Below are 17,011 nucleotides of genomic sequence, written 5' to 3' on the forward strand. Positions count from 1 at the left end.
GAAGCTTCCTGACTTATTGCTATGTTCAAAGTTGTCAATTCGAAGTCTTTGAATTAAAAATTTATTTTGTTTTTCAATAAATTCGTTTAGTTCTAGTTTTATTTTACGGATTTCCCCTAACTTTTCCTCATCTAGCGAGCTTTCTAGTAACTTTATTTTTCCCTCTAATTCCTGGATCTTTTTTTGTTCTAACTTTTTTTTATGAGATGAAAATGAAATAATTTTACCTCTCATCACTGCTTTCCCTGCCTCCCATAGTATAGATGCTGATGTTCCTGGTAAATCATTGCACACCAAGTATGATGCCCACTCTTCCTTGAAAAATTTGAGAAACTCTTCATCTTTAAGCAGTGATGTATTTAATCTCCAGCTCTTGTTTTGTGGGACTATTTTTTTATTTATTAGGGTTAAAGTAACAGGAGCATGATCACTGACAGCAATAGGATGGATTACAGCATCTGAGACGTCAGACAGCAGTGAGCTGCTGATTAGGAAATAGTCCAGACGAGAGTAGGAATGATGGACATTGGAAAAGAAAGTGTATTCCTTACTGTTAGGATGAAGAGATCGCCATGCATCGCAAAGACCAAAATCACTCATGTATTGTTTGACTACATTTAATGATTGCCAACTGCGCTGAGTCCCTGTTGTACTCAACCTGTCCATTTCTCCATTTAGACCAAAGTTGAGGTCACCCCCAATAATTAGAGAACAATCCCCGTGCTTTGAAAGTGCATGAAAAACTTTGTGGAAGAATGAGGGGTCGTCAACATTTGGACCATATATGCTGACAATACACAACTTTTGGTTATAAATAGATATTTTAATTATGATGAATCTGCCTTCAGGATCTATAATTTTGTCTAATAAAGTAAAACTGAGGTTTTTGTGGATTAAAATAGCTACCCCTCTCTGTCTCGAGTTATAGCAGGCTGCAAACACATCAGGGAACTCAGGGGAGTTAAGATCACTTATAGATGCCGCTGATTTATGGGTTTCTTGCAATAAGACAACATCTGCATTTAATCTTTTAAGCTGGTTAAAAATCTTAAGCTTTTTCTCTCTGGTGCCAGCCCCATGCACATTCCATGTCACAAACCTTACATTCACCATAGGTGTGAGTGAGAAGATGAAAAGTACATGCCTCTGAATAAATAGTTATACCTAGACCCAGGTAGCATCAAACCGTGTGCTTGTGATTGTGTGGACCACAGGGAAGAAGCAGACGAATAAGGAAAAGGAAGACAGAAAATTAAGAGAGTGCAATGAGTGAGAAAAGGTGAAAGAAAAAGAACCCCAGCCCATGCATTCTGTACCCAGCTGTAACTAGCAGTCATACCGTGCAAACGTGCTCTAGAGCTGTGCATATATTTCATTTATCACCGTGAAATGTTCTATACACTTTAATCAGGTGTCACATGCTTTTAAACCTGCCTGTTGTGCATCTAATAAAGCCAAGGAGTGATCTTCTGATCCCTGAACAACTGACCATTAATATAAAGTTTGTCAACTGCTACTGTAGCTCTGACGCCTTCACTGATGTATTTCTTCCTGATTGGGAATAACGCTCGCCTGCGATCTAATATTTCCTTTGGATACTGGTCATTGACGCTGAAATCTGTTCCTCTCAGCTCTCTGCCCTGACTCCTGACCTGCTCTTTCTGCTTGTAATGCTCAAACTTAGCTACAATTGGTCTAGGACGGGATTTATCAGGCTTCTTACCTCCGAGCCGGTGAACGCGATGGAAGGTGATGTTTTTTACCTGGTCCGCCGGGATTTTCAGCTTCTTCTGGAGGAACTCACGTACTATCGCCTCAGGGTCCTCGTCCTGCTGTTCAGCGATTCCAGCGAAGACGAGATTGTCTCTCATGCTCCGCGACTGAATGTCCAGAATGGATTCCTTCATCTTTCTATTTTCGCCGGACAGCTGGATCATCCCCTCGGCGAGTTTGGTGACTTCCCCCTTCAGCGCTTCATTCTCGGCGGTGACGGAGGCCAGCTGAGCTTGGCTGAATTCCAGCGACTCTCTCAAAGCTTGAAACTCCTTATGCAGGACTTCTACCAGGGCAAGGCGGGCGTCCAAGCTAGTTAGCTTTTTGTCGATGGATTCCAGGACGTCGCTGTAGCTCCTGTCTGGAGACAAAGTAGATGTAGAAGCAGCACTGGTTGAACTAGACCGACATCGTTTGGAAGACGGTGTGTTCGTGGATGTGGGATTCTTCGGCTTCCCCATTACGATGTTGTCAAAACACTCGTCCAGGTAGCTCTCCAGGCTCGTCAAGGTCTCGTCTTCCAGTTTGTTCCCTCGGAAATACGGTACAATTGTCAAAGTTTAAATCTGCTTGTTTTATTTACATTTATTGGCTTACTTACCAGGACTGGAATTGTTTGTTTTGAATTACCTGTATGTCGCCATTTTTACTTACGCACACGCCCACAGCTCTCGCGAGATCTCAGCCGCTCATCCCACCTGAAAATTAATTTCGCATCCGCAAGTTCACTAAGATTTTTGATCATATGAGTTGAAAGCTTGTGTAAGTGTACATCAGCTTGACCCCGACAATCAAAATTATTCTTAAGTGTAAATTCCCACCAGGTTAGTAAACTAGTGGTTGAGTGATGCTGCTGATTTTTAAGTTCTACATTAATTCTTCCTCCTACTTTACCTTAACATTTTTAGTTCAATGATTGTTATTTAGATTTAGTCCTTAATATAACAATGACATCATTCTAATGATTTCCTGAAAGGCTTCAGGTATAATTTCCATAATGTTACTGAAAGCTCTGTGTTTACACCTTTAAGCTTTGTCTCCCTGATTCTTACTTGGGAAGAACTCTTTAAATAACAATTTATAATGTATGTATTAGGGGTGTAAATCCATCATGGCGATTCAATTCAGTATCGATTTCCTGACCCAACGCTTAGATTATTTTCGATACTCAGAATACACCACGATACGATTCGATTAATTGATTAATTTTTTTTTTTTTTACACCTTACAGGCAAGACAATGTTTCAAATTTGAAATAAATCAATGAAAGCTGTAATATCGTTATGCATTTTTTTTTTGAGAAACTACAGAAAATAACAGAAGTAGAAAAGTTGTACTCCACCTTTTCCTATTAAAACCTCATTCACTGAAAAATAATAATTCCCCTGCGTTATAGATTCTGAAAGGCCTTTCATGCACAAAATCAGTGCAATGAGTGGAATGCAATACCTCGGCTCCAGAACAAAGGCAAAATAGGTTTAGCGCCACCGCAGCACGGGAGGGAGAATTACGTCCAGGAACAAATGGATAAAAATAGACCGGAGGAAAAAAAGAACATGAATCGATTCTCTTGCGGACGTGTCGATTCATCGGATCGTCAGCTGTTGGATCGATGCATCGATACAAAACGATTATTTTTTACACCCCTAGTATATATATTAAATAATGGTGAGACAGGACAAGAAATTGTAATATTACTGAGAGCAGAGAATTTGCTTAGCATTTCAGACGGCAGCGCTCACCATTCAGGCTCAGTTTATTGAAGTTGGCCTGGAATGACTGTTAAAGAAGCATTTTATACAACTTCAGTTTGTCACGTTTGTCAATGAGGAGACATCCATGGCTCCAGCATTAGAGAAATATTACACTATGTTCTTAGATCAGACACACTGCTCTGATTCCATTCCAAAATCTTTTCCACGTGCATAAAGACGATGACTTTTTATCCTGACAGAGGAACTATTTACATAAACTGCTTGGGAAAGCATCAGTTTTGACACATAATAGGCAGGTATTATTAGATTTTTTATTATAGTAGTCCCTCATTTGGAAGGGTTAGGTTAGGGTTAGGGTTTCCTAAATATTTTATATTCATTTGATTCGTATCTTGTGTTTTTTTAGGGTTTCAAAACTCACCAAGCCTCCGTTTGTTTTTATATGTTATGAAGTTTTGCTCGGGTAAAATTACTGCCCAAAGTTATCCATTTGAATATTTTTGCATCATTCTGAATCTTGTACTTCGTCCATCAAAAGGTTGACTGTTAATTAAACATGACTGCCTTGAGTTTCCTTTTCGAAGCAGGAACTCTCTCATCCAACATCAGGTCCTCCGGAAGCTCAGTCCATGAGGACCAGGAGACCTGAATGATCAATAAATCGTCTCTCATAGATGGACCAAGACCATTGAAAGTTCTGTATATCAGTAAAATCATCCTGTTGAAGTAGATGGCAATGCTTTTATTAAAAACTAAAAAAAGTAGAGCAATTATTGTACATTTATGGTTACAATAGATGTTTTGCCCCTCTACTTCTAAAGCAAAACAGACCTTTGCTCAAAGATCTGTTTAATGATGATGATTTGGATTACAGTAACAGTCACATGGCTTGTAATGTATGGATGCTTTTTAATATATACTAAGCCATCGTTAAGATTCTGTCCTCATTTTGATACAAACGATTGAGCTTCTTGTGCAAGTTACAGCCTCTATAGTCAAATATTCCACATGCATCACAGCTCTGTCTCGCTGCAGCAGTCAACATTTTCCACAGCATCCACTTACAGAAAGTGTGAATGCAAAAAGCCATTACTATAACACATAGAGGTCTGAAAGGGTCCAATCAGTCTGCCAGTGCAAAGTGCATTAAGTCCGATTCTCTGCACCGCACACTGTCTCACGACTAATGGCTGTGAGCAATCGATCGAGTCGAACCCTTAGGGAAGCTCTCTCTCTTTCTCTTACACACACACATCCATACACTGCAGAAAGGCCCTGTGGAGGCTTATTAACCCCCACCTCCATTCTAACTACACTCACAGCTGTCAGTCAGCTGTTTCAGGGTTTAAGGAAGATGAAGAAAGGACGCCAAAACATGGAAAATACAAAAAAAAATGGTGCAGGTTGTAATTCAGTTTTGTGGTGAATATAAAACAAGAACCCATTTGTGGTGCTAAACCTCTTCGTATTTGGGGACCACTCCTCCTTATGTGAGCACTTTTTACCAATTATTTTGAACCTTTTTGACCGTTTCTCCGTATCGACTGATTTAATAACTGCGCTCATCGAGAAGCCTCATATATTTAACATCCAGTCTGGTTATTGGTGTATCATTGCTGACAGGACTCCAGTCCATTACAAGGAAACACAAGAGACATGCAGGATAAACAACTACAGACACACACACGCTCATATTTAGTAGGGGTGGAATGGTTCACAAAATCCACGGTTCGGTTCGGTTCACGGTTTCGTGGTCACGGTTTTCGGTTCGGTATATGTTGATTGTTGACATGTTGGTCGTGTTGCTATTAGCATAAACAAAACGTGTTGCGCAATGCTTGCACACTGTTTCACTTTTATCCACAAGTTTCTTTCCGCCGTCATCGTAGGTCACTCTAAATGCAAAGCGCTCCCATACAGCAGACCAAAAAGTGCTGCTGGCGCGTCTTCCAACTCCTGTTCTTTTCCACTCTCCATACCCACACAATTCTCGACAACTGATTTTTTTCTGCTACACCCGGCTACGCTGCTTCGCTTCTTCTTCTTCTTGTTTACTACTGGTGGTTGGCTTTGGCCGCAGTACCGCCACCTTCTGCTCTGGAGTGTAAACGCTTCGCCTATGAGAAAAAGGAGCAGCGCATGAACCGAACGCAACACATGCGAATCGAACCGAGACAGTCGAACCGAACGGTTCGGACGGTTTTCATAAACCGTTCCATCCCTAATATTTAGAGATAATTTAGAGCTCACCTCTAATTAGAAAGTACAGCAAATTCCACTTGGGCCATTTTTTCCCCCTTGTATTACAACACCTTTTCTACTTTAGTTGTTGGCAAAATGAAGATTTAAAGTGGAAACTTAAATGGATAACCAATCTAACTTCATCCACGAGATTGTGTCATACTATTATCAAAAATGATATTACAAATGTGAAAAATATAAACTTAAAAGAAAAAAAAAAAACGTAGCATTGTTTTATAATTTTTGGCAAGGCCACCGCCATGTTTCAGTACTCCCAGAGGTGACATCATGGGGTTGTCACTGCTTTGATGTCCTTTCAGCTTCGTTTTTCATCATACCAAATTTCTTAAGTGTTTTACAGTATAACCTCTATATCCAGTGTTTTCAACTGCTAGCTGAAGCATCAACAACACCGTTATGTCGCCCCTTGAAGTACTGCAACATTCAACATTCTTATGTTTATATTTTTCAGATTTTCAAATATAATTATTCATAATTGTAAGACACAATCTCCTGAATTAAGTTAGTTTGGTTAACCGTTTCATTTCCACTTTAAGGCTTCCACTGAAACTGGAAAGATCAAAGTTATAATGGCCGCCATGTCAAGGTCAGACATGAAGGTGTATAAAAGGCCAACCCTGACATTTTCCTGCAGTAGTTATAGATTATTTGCTTTAAATACATAACAATGTTTGTATAAGCTGCTACTCCAGAACTACAGGCCCATCTCAAACCTTACATTATTTAAAAGGCTGTGCTTCAGCTGCTAAACCCCTCCCTAACAATGACCCATCTCTGTAATGCCTTCCAGTCAGGCTTCAGTGCTCACCACAGTACAGAGCTGGCCTTGTGAAGGCGTTCAGTGACATCCATATAACTGCAGACAGTGGAAGAACCACAGTGCTGGTATTATTAGACCTTAGTGCAGCATTCAACACTGCTGATCACTCCATTTTATTGGAGAAGTTGGAAAATTGGGTCAGCCTTTCTGGTCCAGAGCTGGACTGGCTTAAATCGTACATGAAGGATAGAGACTTTTTGTGTTGGTAGGTATTCCCCCGGGTCTATCTTAGAGTCATGGACTAAGATCTGAACCTTGAGAGCCTTATAAACACAGGAACAATGTCTGCCCTCTATCACCTAAAGAACATCTCCAGGATAAGACAACCAAAGTCTTAGCAGGATCTAACCTTAACTCCAGGGAGAAGCAGCTTTTTGTTCCAATGTTCAACTAATCTAGAACAGACTCCCAAAAAAACTTTAAGAACTGAAACCCTAATTTGCTTTAAATAAAAAGCTTATTTGCATTTTCTTTGCTATCTAAACATAATTAGTTGAGTTTTCAATCCAATTTTCCTTTCATTTTCATATGAATAATTTCAATTTTAATTACATTTAGTATATTACAACCCCAATGTTCTTTTCCTTTTTATCTAAACACTTTGAATTGTCTTGCTACTGAAATATGCTATATAAATTAACTTTCCTTTTAAACTATCATATGACAAAGCAAACATTGTATTCAGACATTTTCCTTTATTATTCCTTGATGCAAAGAGTCTTGTTCAATCTAAACTGTTTTTTTAACTGTGTGGAATTGTAATTTAGATAACCAAAGCAAAAAGGCACCAAGAGTTGAAAAAGGTGTGAAAGCTTACTATGCCTTAATAAATGAACAGCAGTTTTCAATCTGAGCTTAGTATGTTCAGTGTTTCTGTCCATTGTTATCCACTTTTGCTTCATTTCATTTATGTTTGCAATCATTTCTTTTCCTCCTTTAAGTTTCCACTAGGCATTAAAATTAGAATTAAGTCTGGACTTTACGGAAGAGGATTAGGGCCACTGGAAAAAAAAAAAGTTAACTGATTTTTTACATTTTATTTTAGTATAGTATGGGGAAAAAGTCAGAATTCTGACTTTAATCTCAGAATTCTGACTTTAATCTCAGAATTCTGACTTTTTTCTCTGAATTCGGACTTTTTTAATTTTCAGAATTCAGTCAGAATTCTGAGATTAAAGTCAGAATTCTGAGAAAAAAGTCAGAATTCTGAGATTAAAGTCAGAATTCTGAGAAAAACGTCAGGATTTTGAGAAAAAAGTCAGAATTCTGAGATTAAAGTCAGAATTCTGAGATTAAAGTCAGAATTCAGTCAGAATTCTGAGGAAAAAAAAGTCGGAGTTCGGAGATTAAAGTCAGAATTCTGAGAAAAAAGTCAGAATTCTTTTTTCCCATACTAAACTGAAATAAAATTAAAAAATCCGTTTTTTTTTTTCCACTGGCCCTAATCCTCCTCTGTAGAACTTCTTGCCACACCTTGATTCTTTCCTTGCTGCTGTGCTTGACATAATTGTTTGGTGGACCTCCCATCTTCAAACATGGTCACAGATATAAGTAAAAATACTTTGATGTATGGTTGATTTAATGGTAAACTTAGCAAGTGAAATTTGCAACCATGTTTGACAATTTGTCTAAGAATATTTCGATGGACCTTGTTTTTTTCTGCAAATTTGAAGGAGAGTGGCGGCCTAGTGGTTAGGGCCTAGGGCTTGGAATCCTGAGGTTGTGAGTTCAAAACCCACTCCCAAAATTAGCCACTCTGCCTCTCAAGCAAGACCCTTAACCTCTTAAAACCCACCGGGACCTTTAGTGGGGATGATAATTCAGATTGCATAAAATTCCACTGGTAAAATTTTAACCAGCAGGTGAAGCCATTGCGCGCCACTCCAAGCTGCCACCAAAACTTCTATATCCCAAAGGTCTGGAACTGTTATAGTTAGAGGTCTGAAATGTTCTTCATTTGTGGTTGACATGATGTAGAACAAATATATTACAATAAAACCTGCATTCACTCAATAATTTCTTTATTACTGCTGTTCAAAAAATACCTATTATTTCAGAGAATAAAAAAAACTTTGAGTCATGTTTGAATTGATGCAGGTTGGTCTCTGTTCCAGTCACCCAATTTTAATTTACATGTTCGTAAACGAGACGGTGTTAGCTTTCAAAAATTGTATTGCACATGTAATTTGGGCTTACAGTTCCTAAGTTATTTGCTTTTTCCATTTGGGTATGCAAAATAGGCGAGGGTTACCCAAAAGTAGCAGGACTTTAAGAGGTTAACCCTGATTGCTCATCGGGCGCCCCACGATGGCAGCCCGCTGCTCCCCAAGGGGATGGGTTAAATGCAGAGGTAAAATTATCCAATGCGAGATCAATAAAGTTATTATATTATTATTGATGCTATCTGTTATTATGGCCAAACATCTCTCCTTTGTCCAAAGAAAGTCATTTGAAATGTCATCTTTACCTTTTTATTTTCAACTTGTGAATGATCTGCCTCCTGTAATGAGGGACTAACTCCTTCTAACCAATTGGTTGAAAAAGGAGCACCATGCTATTTGGCATTATGTTATCCTACAGTTTAAGGCTCCAGATCCACCAGTGTTTATAGAAAGCTGTTTTTTTAAGGTATCTATAAAATAAATGTTGACCTAATGTCTGTTTGTCATACGTAGTGTCTAATATGCAAGCTCTGCATGTGATACCTGTATTGATGTTTTTAATTGCCACCTGGTTGTGCGATTTGCATAAATCCCCAAGCTGAGGCTGTATCTACAAAGAATATTTGAATTTTTCTGGGAATTGAATTGCTATGTTAAATATTTCCTTGGTGCAGCTGTAACTTAATATTTTGTCTGCCTTATTTACATAAACTAGTCTTGCTGGAACTCCTGTCCAACTGTGTGGTAGAAAAATGCTTCCTGGAGTCTTTCCTTTGCGCTCCAGGCTAACACATGCCAGACACAGAGCAATAAGGATTACACTGATGGCTGTCTTGACGTGCTGTAATAAAAACAAAGACAGTAATCAGAGCAGCTGATTGAGAAGCTCAGATGGAGAGTAGGATGGCTGAGGAGGAAAAAAGGGATGGGAGGATGATAGGAAAGTGAGGAGCAGGAGAGAGATGGAGAAACTAGGCAATCAGAGAGAGGTGCAGGCAGAGGAGAAGGTGGGGGGAGGTTACTTTGTAGATTTAATTGCGGCATGGTGTAGGCAATCTGGTGTGTGTGTGTGTGTAGACTCCCCAATCTCCCCCTAGCCAGACATTAACTGCAGTGCTTCATTTATCACTGTCAACTCTGGAGCTCCGGTGGGAAGGTGAAGAGAGGCTCCTGAACATTCAGCACAGGTTGCAGCTCTTCTTCTGGGATCAGCCTGTTCTGTTTGTCTCCGGTCACCGTACTGACCAAGATTACGAAGATGGAGACGTACAAGACTGTAGCCAGTTAGTGTTACATTACATTGAGCCACAATTTACTTCCTCGTAAGTCTACTGAGCAGACTGGCCAAACAGGAAATGGACAGAAGAAGAAAAGGGAAGATTTGTAGCAAAATTACCAAAGTCAAATCGAACCCCAGATGCATTAAGGACTAACAGCCTCTGTCATTGAACCGCACCTTGAGTAGCATTTTAACCCTAAAATTTCCATTGGGCTAACCAGCTTACAGGCTAATGGTACCTTTGACAAAATCTCTTCCGCCTTAAAGAGAGCTACTGTTTGTAAAATCAAAAAGGCAACTTGAAAATAAAAGCAAAGCTCAAAATCAAAAAAAGGTTAAGGCCATGAATAAACTGCTTCATAAATTAAATTAAACTAAAAGCACATTCTTTTTATTCGTCGACTCGACTTCTACAATGTCTACATCTACACCAACAAGGCTTTTAGATGTCCTCGAACGACCGACATCCAAATCTAAATTAGCTCCTTTTTTCTTTTATTTTTGAAAAGCTTGTTGGTTTTTATTTTGACAGTTAAGGACGGTATATTGATTGGAACCAGCTCTGAATAGACAGAGATGGAGGTTACTCTTAAGAACTTTGGTTTCTGCTAAAAAGCAGAACAATTTAAGGCCCATACATCACAAGAACAGACATTTTGTCCTTTCACCACAGGTGGAAGTAACAAGGACAGTTTTATTTATTTATTTTTCTCGTCTGGACGTTTCATTCAAGCCACAGAGGGTATAGAAGTTGGCTGCTCATGTCATTTCCCAAACCCCTCCTGCTCTCACATCAATGTCTTCTCTCCTGCAGCAACTTTTCTGGCTCCCTCTCAAATCTGGCATCTTCTACAAAAGCTTATGCATAGTAGGAGCCTTTATATATGCACTGCAGCCAGTGTGACAGAAGAAAAAATCAAACCAGAGTTTATGGAGTTGGACGCGAATGGTGTGACATGGCCTTTATTTGCTCTGCTTCTTCTTCCAACCCTAACCCTTAAATTCACTAAAATCCAACCATTACTTCTCTCATTGTTGCTAAAAACCAGCCTCAAAAACACATCTCTTTTAACCGGATTCCGCCAGATGGATTTGCTCCGCATATCCATCTGGAAACCTTCCGTTGAAGTAATTTTGGGAAGGGGCGAAAATACTGGTTAGCTGATTGGCCTATGTTGGTGATAGACGGGCCAAATAAACCAATCAGATCAACGAAGCATATGACGTACTAACAGAGCGACGACGAAGAGGAGCCAATTGATAGATCAAACTCTTGCCGAAACCAGTCGGGAGAAGAGCAAAAAAATATTTTCCTCTGAGAAAAGCCTCCAGAGCAGTGTTATGCTCTTCTTTCAGTGAAGAAATACTCTGTAATTCCGATAAAACTAGCTCGATAGCCACGCTAACGCTAGTTTCATCGGCTGAAGCCGCCATGTTCTTTAGACTGAACTGTCCTGTTCTCGTTGCGTCACACCTCAACCCGCCTCAAAGCCAACGCTGATTGGACGTTCGTTTGGTGAACTGCTCCAAATTTTCTTTAACGGAAAGTAGCCAGACTGATTAGTGAGTGAAAGCTCGCGAGATCAGGATGGTCTTACGATGCTAGTTGAAGAAGGGATGCATGCAAAAGCTGCAGGATAGTGGAACTGGAGGACTGATGTTGCCTACCCTTAGTCTACAAGATGGAAGAGAACCTTTATGTTTGGTTTGGGTCTAGTGGAGCTCATAAAAAAAGACAGGAATGTTCAGCTAATGGCAGCAGGGCTATGCATATTGATATTTAGATTGAGAAGGAACAAAATAAACAGGCTTGTAAATGTATCTATGAATGAGATCCGCCCTAGATGTTCGGATGAGTGGAAAGGAGGGAAACCTGATATGTTGGAAGAAGGATCTTACAAAGGGAGCTGAAAGAAGAAGAGGAAAACCACAGAAAAGATTCAGAGATGTATGGAAAGAGGATATAGAGTGTTGTTGGGACAGGATGCTTTAAAGACAGATGGTCAGAAGAAGAGCAAGAAGCAGCCTGTATTCACATTGGTCTTTACAGAAAGTCATGTTAAAAAGAAGTGAATCTTTAGCGTAGATAAATGTGAAAAGCACAGAACTTTCATAAAACATCAACTTCCCGGCTGACCCGCTTATTGTTTCCTTATCTTGCATATTTTAGGAGTGTCTCTTGTTATCTTTATCGTCTCAACAGAAAATTAAAAAGTGATGAAGGGCCACAGAGATAAAGCAGAGTGTACCGTGGGCTGATTGGCTGATTCTGGAGCTCTTCTGGCTGCCGTTGCACACACACACGTAAGCCTGAGCTGAAATAGAGCAGCACTAATACAGCGTATACGTGTGTGTGTGCTACAAATGCCACCATGGATAAAGGCCTGCTCTGTGATCAGGCTTATTATTTTGACAGCATTCAGGGTGCTGGGAAAGAGACTGGGAGGCAACCTAGTTAGTCCCCAAACACACACACTCTCATATACACACTTTGTACTTAAAAATGAAGTGCCTTACTGTTTGATGTGAAGCGTCCTGAAATGGTTTCGAACCTCTTTCGCTGCTCTTCACAACCAAATAAAAGCAAATTAGGTGCCAGCACAAACTGGGCTCTTGCAGCTGAAATCAGTTCAGGAACATAACATGTAGCAAAAACCCCCTTCCAGTTTTCTTACTCTTGTTAGAGAAACAAAAAATGTGTCAGCCGTGAAATGTAATATCTTGCATTTATTACTTTCATATTTACTGCCATCACCTTTTGAAAGGTCTCATATTTGTCTTGTTACTATAAAGGACCCTACTCCAGAAACAGACTTTGATAAATACATTTTCTACAGAAAAAAATAAAGAAAGAACAGCTCTTTTAACACAGGAGGAAAAATAGTGGGGAGCGTACAGAATGCAGAGAGGGCAGAGCAATGTCTAACGGAAGACCCAGGAATGATCAGCTATAATCAAGAACTTAAATGCTGAGGGAAGAGTGGAGAATGACATATTGTAGGTAAGTTATAAAGGGATTATGTGATGCAGTTGAGGCCAAAGGAAGAAAATTAATTAACATGAAACTTGCTGATTTAAGACAAAAAAAAAAAAACGATTTAACCAAGGGGGGAGGACTTCCAGGAGTCTAATAATTGATCATTAAACTTTATTGATCTCACATTGATGAAATTTAAGTCTGCATTTAAGCCATCCCCTTGGGGAGCAATCGGGGGTTAAGGGTCTTGCTCAGAGACCCAGAGGGGCAGTCTGTGGGAGTGGTGCTCGAACTCAGAACCTCTGGATTCGAAGCTCTATGCCCTGACCTTTAGGCCACCCCGACGCCCTTGAATCAGCAAAAAATAATATCAACTGTGCAAAGAGCTGAACACAAGGATGTGTTCTTAAAAAGATTTATGTTGTTTAAGGCAGGCATCCCCAAAGTCTTTAACCTGACTCCGCCAGATGGATTTGCTCCGCATATCCATCTGGAAACCTTCCGTTGAAGTAATTTTGGGAAGGGGCGAAAATACTGGTTTGCTGATTGGCCTATGTTGGTAATAGACGGGCCAAATAAACCAATCAGATCAACGAAGCATATGACGTACTAACAGAGCGACGATGAAGAGGAGCCAATTGATAGATGAAACTCTTGCCGAAACCAGTCGGGAGAAGAGTAAAAACATCTTTTCCTCTGAGAAAAGCCTCCAGAGCAGTGTTTTGCTCTTCTTTCAGTGAAGAAATACTCTGTAATTCCGATAAGACTTGCTCGATAGCCACGCTAACATCGGCTGAAGCCACCATGTTCTTTAGACTGAACTATCGCGCTTCTCGTTGCGTCACACCTCAACCCGCCTCAAAGCCAACGCTGATTGGACGTTCGTTTGGTGAACGGCTCCAAATTTTCTTTAACGGAGAGTCTCCAGACTGATCTGCGAGTGAAACCTTGAAAGCTCGCGAGATCAGGATGGTCTCACAAGGCTACAAAGTCGGTCCCTGAGGGCCACTGTCCTGCTGGTTTTAGAGGTTTCCCTGCTTTAGCACAGTTGATTATAATGATTGCAGTTGAGCAAAAGCCTGTTAATCATTTTTCAATTAAAATCAGCTGTGATGGAGCAAAGAAACCTCTAAAACCTGCTGGACAGCGGCCCTCGAGGACCGACTTTGGGGATGCCTGGTTTAAGGTGACAATGCGTGAGGCTCCAAAGATTAAAGTCTGATCACATTGCACATGGGAAACACATGGGAAATCTCTTGGAGAATTTGGATGAAAGAAGCGTACGGCAGAGATGGGAAATGTGGAGTCAACAAGTCATCTCCATGTCATGTATTTAATCTACCCAGCCAATTAACCAGGTGAGTCCAATCTGCACAGGTTGATTCACGGTGAAGGTTGGACTCACCTTCTTCAGTGGGTGGGTAGAACAAATACATGCAATGGAGATGACTTGTTGACTCCACATTTCCCATCTCTGGCGTATGGTTGCCAGCTGGTCTGATTTCTTTGAAGAATAAAATCAAATGATAAAAGTTGAAACAGTGCTCACCCAGTGCACACTAGCAAACCAACTATCCGTCTCAAACATAACGGCAAAATAAACCTCACTGTTATATTGAATTAACTCTCCTATCTAGCGGAAACCCTGCAACCTCCACATCCGTTTTGAAGCCCTGCTCCCCTATGAATTGACTCCACCTGGTAAAGGCTGCACTAAAGCTTACTCTCATTTTCTTCAAGTTATTAGTTCTTTTCCTTTCTCTGTTACTGTCTCTTCCCTCCTGTTGGGCAATGAGTATGGATGGCCTTCAATTTCTACAGGAAAATGGAATAAGAATAGTCTCCAGTCATACAGGTAAAATGTATAAGGCTAACAAGTGTGTCCCTTATCGGTTACCGTAATCTAAGATACAGCATACCGTCTTGTATTAGTTGAACTGCAACCTGTGTATTTATAAACGGATCATTTTAAGCTATAGGAAAGCTGTGAGCGAGATTAGTTTGTGTTTGCCAGACAAAAACAATAAAAACAAATTATTTTCGAACAATAACGTGCATTCTTTGAATTTCCTGAAAGATAAAATTGACTTTATGTTTAAGATCCCTGCATGACATTTTTTGAAGGACATAACTAATGCAAAATACACATTTCTCAGAAACTAAATGCTTTCTGCTAGTCGGAAGAATTTGGTTCTTACTTTATGGTGAATTGATAAAGAAAGCAGAACTTGCTGAATATTGTAAGAATCCATCCCTCCATTTTCTTCCGCTTTATGGAAGGCAGCCGTCTAAGCAGAGATGCGCAGAGTTCCCGATGCACAGACATCTCGTCCAGCTGCTCTGGGGGGACCCCAAGGCGACGCGAGGCCATCTCAGAGACGTAGTCCCTCCAGCGTGTCCCGGGCCTCCTCCTAATAGGACATGCCTGGAGCACCTCACAAAGGAGGAGACCATCAGGCCTTCAGAACTGATGCCCGAGCCACTTTAGCTGGCTCCTTTCGGTGTGGAGGAGCAACGACTCCAGACCACTCAGGTCTTCCAGCTCCAGCCTGCTCTGCATACCTAGAACCAGAACTAAACATGGAGAAGCAGCATTTAGTTCCTATGCTCCACTTATCTGGAACAAACTTCCAGAAAACTGTAAAAGTGCGGAAAGCCTGAGTTCCTTTAAATCAAGACTAAAAACACATTTGTTTAGGATTGCCTTCGACTGTTCTAGTTAAACAGTTCAACTAAAACATATTTTCTTTAGTCCAACTGTTTTTAATATACTTTTTTGTTTCTGCATTTTTAATTTTTTTTATTTTTTCCTACTTGCTTTGATTCTGTTTTATCTTCCTGTATTTTAATCATGTAAAGCCTTTTGCATTGTCTTTGTACTGAATTGTGCTATACAAATAAATTTGCCTTGCCTTGCCTTGCCTCTACCCTGAGCTCCTCCTGGCTAACTAAACTCCTCACTCGAACTCGAAGGGTGTGCCCGGCCACCCTGCACAGGAATCTCATTTCGAACGCTTCTTTTCATGATCTTGTCCTTTCGGTCATTACCAGGATCTCATGACCATAGGTGAGGGTGGAAACGTAGATCGATCGGTAAATCGAAAGCTTTGCTCAGCTTCCTCTTCCAATACAGCGACCGCATCACTGCCGATGCAGCACCGATCTGTCTATCGATTGTCCCTCATTGTGAAAAGACCCCGATATACTTAAATTCCACTTGAGACAAGGACTCTCAACTCTCCACAGCAAAAACTATATTGCAAGCAAAGGGTCAAAACCTTTAGAAATGCAGTTTTTGCTGCGGGGATTCTTACATTATTCAGCAGGTTCTTCTGTCTTTTTCAGTTTTTGTTCATATTTTTATTTTTTTTTATGCAGATTTGTCTTACTTGACATGTTTTAGGGCTTTTTTACCCTGAATCTTCTTAGTCTGTTTTCCATTTTTAAAATTACCTTATTCTCTCTGGAATTCCTTGGCCTGGCTTTCTGGTTGGTTCATCTGTTCTGCCTATCTTAAATGTTGCTTCTGCCAAAAAACAAAAAAGGCACATGTTGTTTTTGGAACAGAGAGGCATGTTACAGAGATTTCTAAAAGCATCCTACTACATACACTATATTGCCAAAAGTATTTGCTCACCCATCCAAATTATTGGAATCAGGTGTTCCAATCACTTCCATGGCCACAGGTGTATAAATTCAAGCACCTAGGCATGCAGACTGTTTTTACAAACATTTGTGAAAGAATGGGTCGCTCTCAGGAGCTCAGTGAATTCCAGCGTGGAACTGTGATAGGATGCCACCTGTGCAACAAATCCAGTCGTGAAATTTCCTCGCTCCTAAATATTCCACAGTCAACTGTCAGCTGTATTATAAGAAAATGGAAGTGTTTGGGAACGACAGCAACTCAGCCACGAAGTGGTAGGCCACGTAAACTGACGGAGCGGGGTCAGCGGATGCTGAAGCGCATAGTGCGAAGAGGTCGCCAACTTTCTGCAGAGTCAATCACTACAGACCTCCAAACTT

At 40.4% G+C, this 17,011-nt stretch overlaps 2 protein-coding genes across 4 annotated transcripts in view; one reads left to right on the forward strand and one right to left on the reverse strand.

Annotated features, from left to right (window-relative positions):
- msra (methionine sulfoxide reductase A) overlaps positions 1 to 17,011 on the forward strand; it is an 84,483-nt gene that overhangs the window by 22,630 nt on the left and 44,842 nt on the right. The gene's annotated exons all lie outside the window — the stretch shown is intronic.
- Positions 194 to 2,443, reverse strand: LOC119795912. 2 transcript variants are annotated; one of them, XM_038304154.1, is made up of 2 exons: positions 2,375 to 2,443; positions 194 to 2,305 (listed from the first exon to the last, which is right to left on the reverse strand). In XM_038304154.1, the coding sequence occupies exon 2, from the start codon at positions 2,232 to 2,234 to the stop codon at positions 1,446 to 1,448; it is 789 nt and encodes a 262-aa protein (XP_038160082.1). In that variant the 5' UTR covers positions 2,235 to 2,305; positions 2,375 to 2,443; the 3' UTR covers positions 194 to 1,445. The 2 variants fall into 2 exon arrangements, with proteins under 2 accessions (XP_038160082.1, XP_038160083.1); XM_038304155.1 differs by having other exon boundaries at positions 2,404 to 2,437.

Source organism: Cyprinodon tularosa, unplaced genomic scaffold (genome assembly GCF_016077235.1).
Source record: "Cyprinodon tularosa strain WSP-4 unplaced genomic scaffold, ASM1607723v1 ctg526, whole genome shotgun sequence".
Classification (NCBI taxonomy): domain Eukaryota; kingdom Metazoa; phylum Chordata; class Actinopteri; order Cyprinodontiformes; family Cyprinodontidae; genus Cyprinodon; species Cyprinodon tularosa.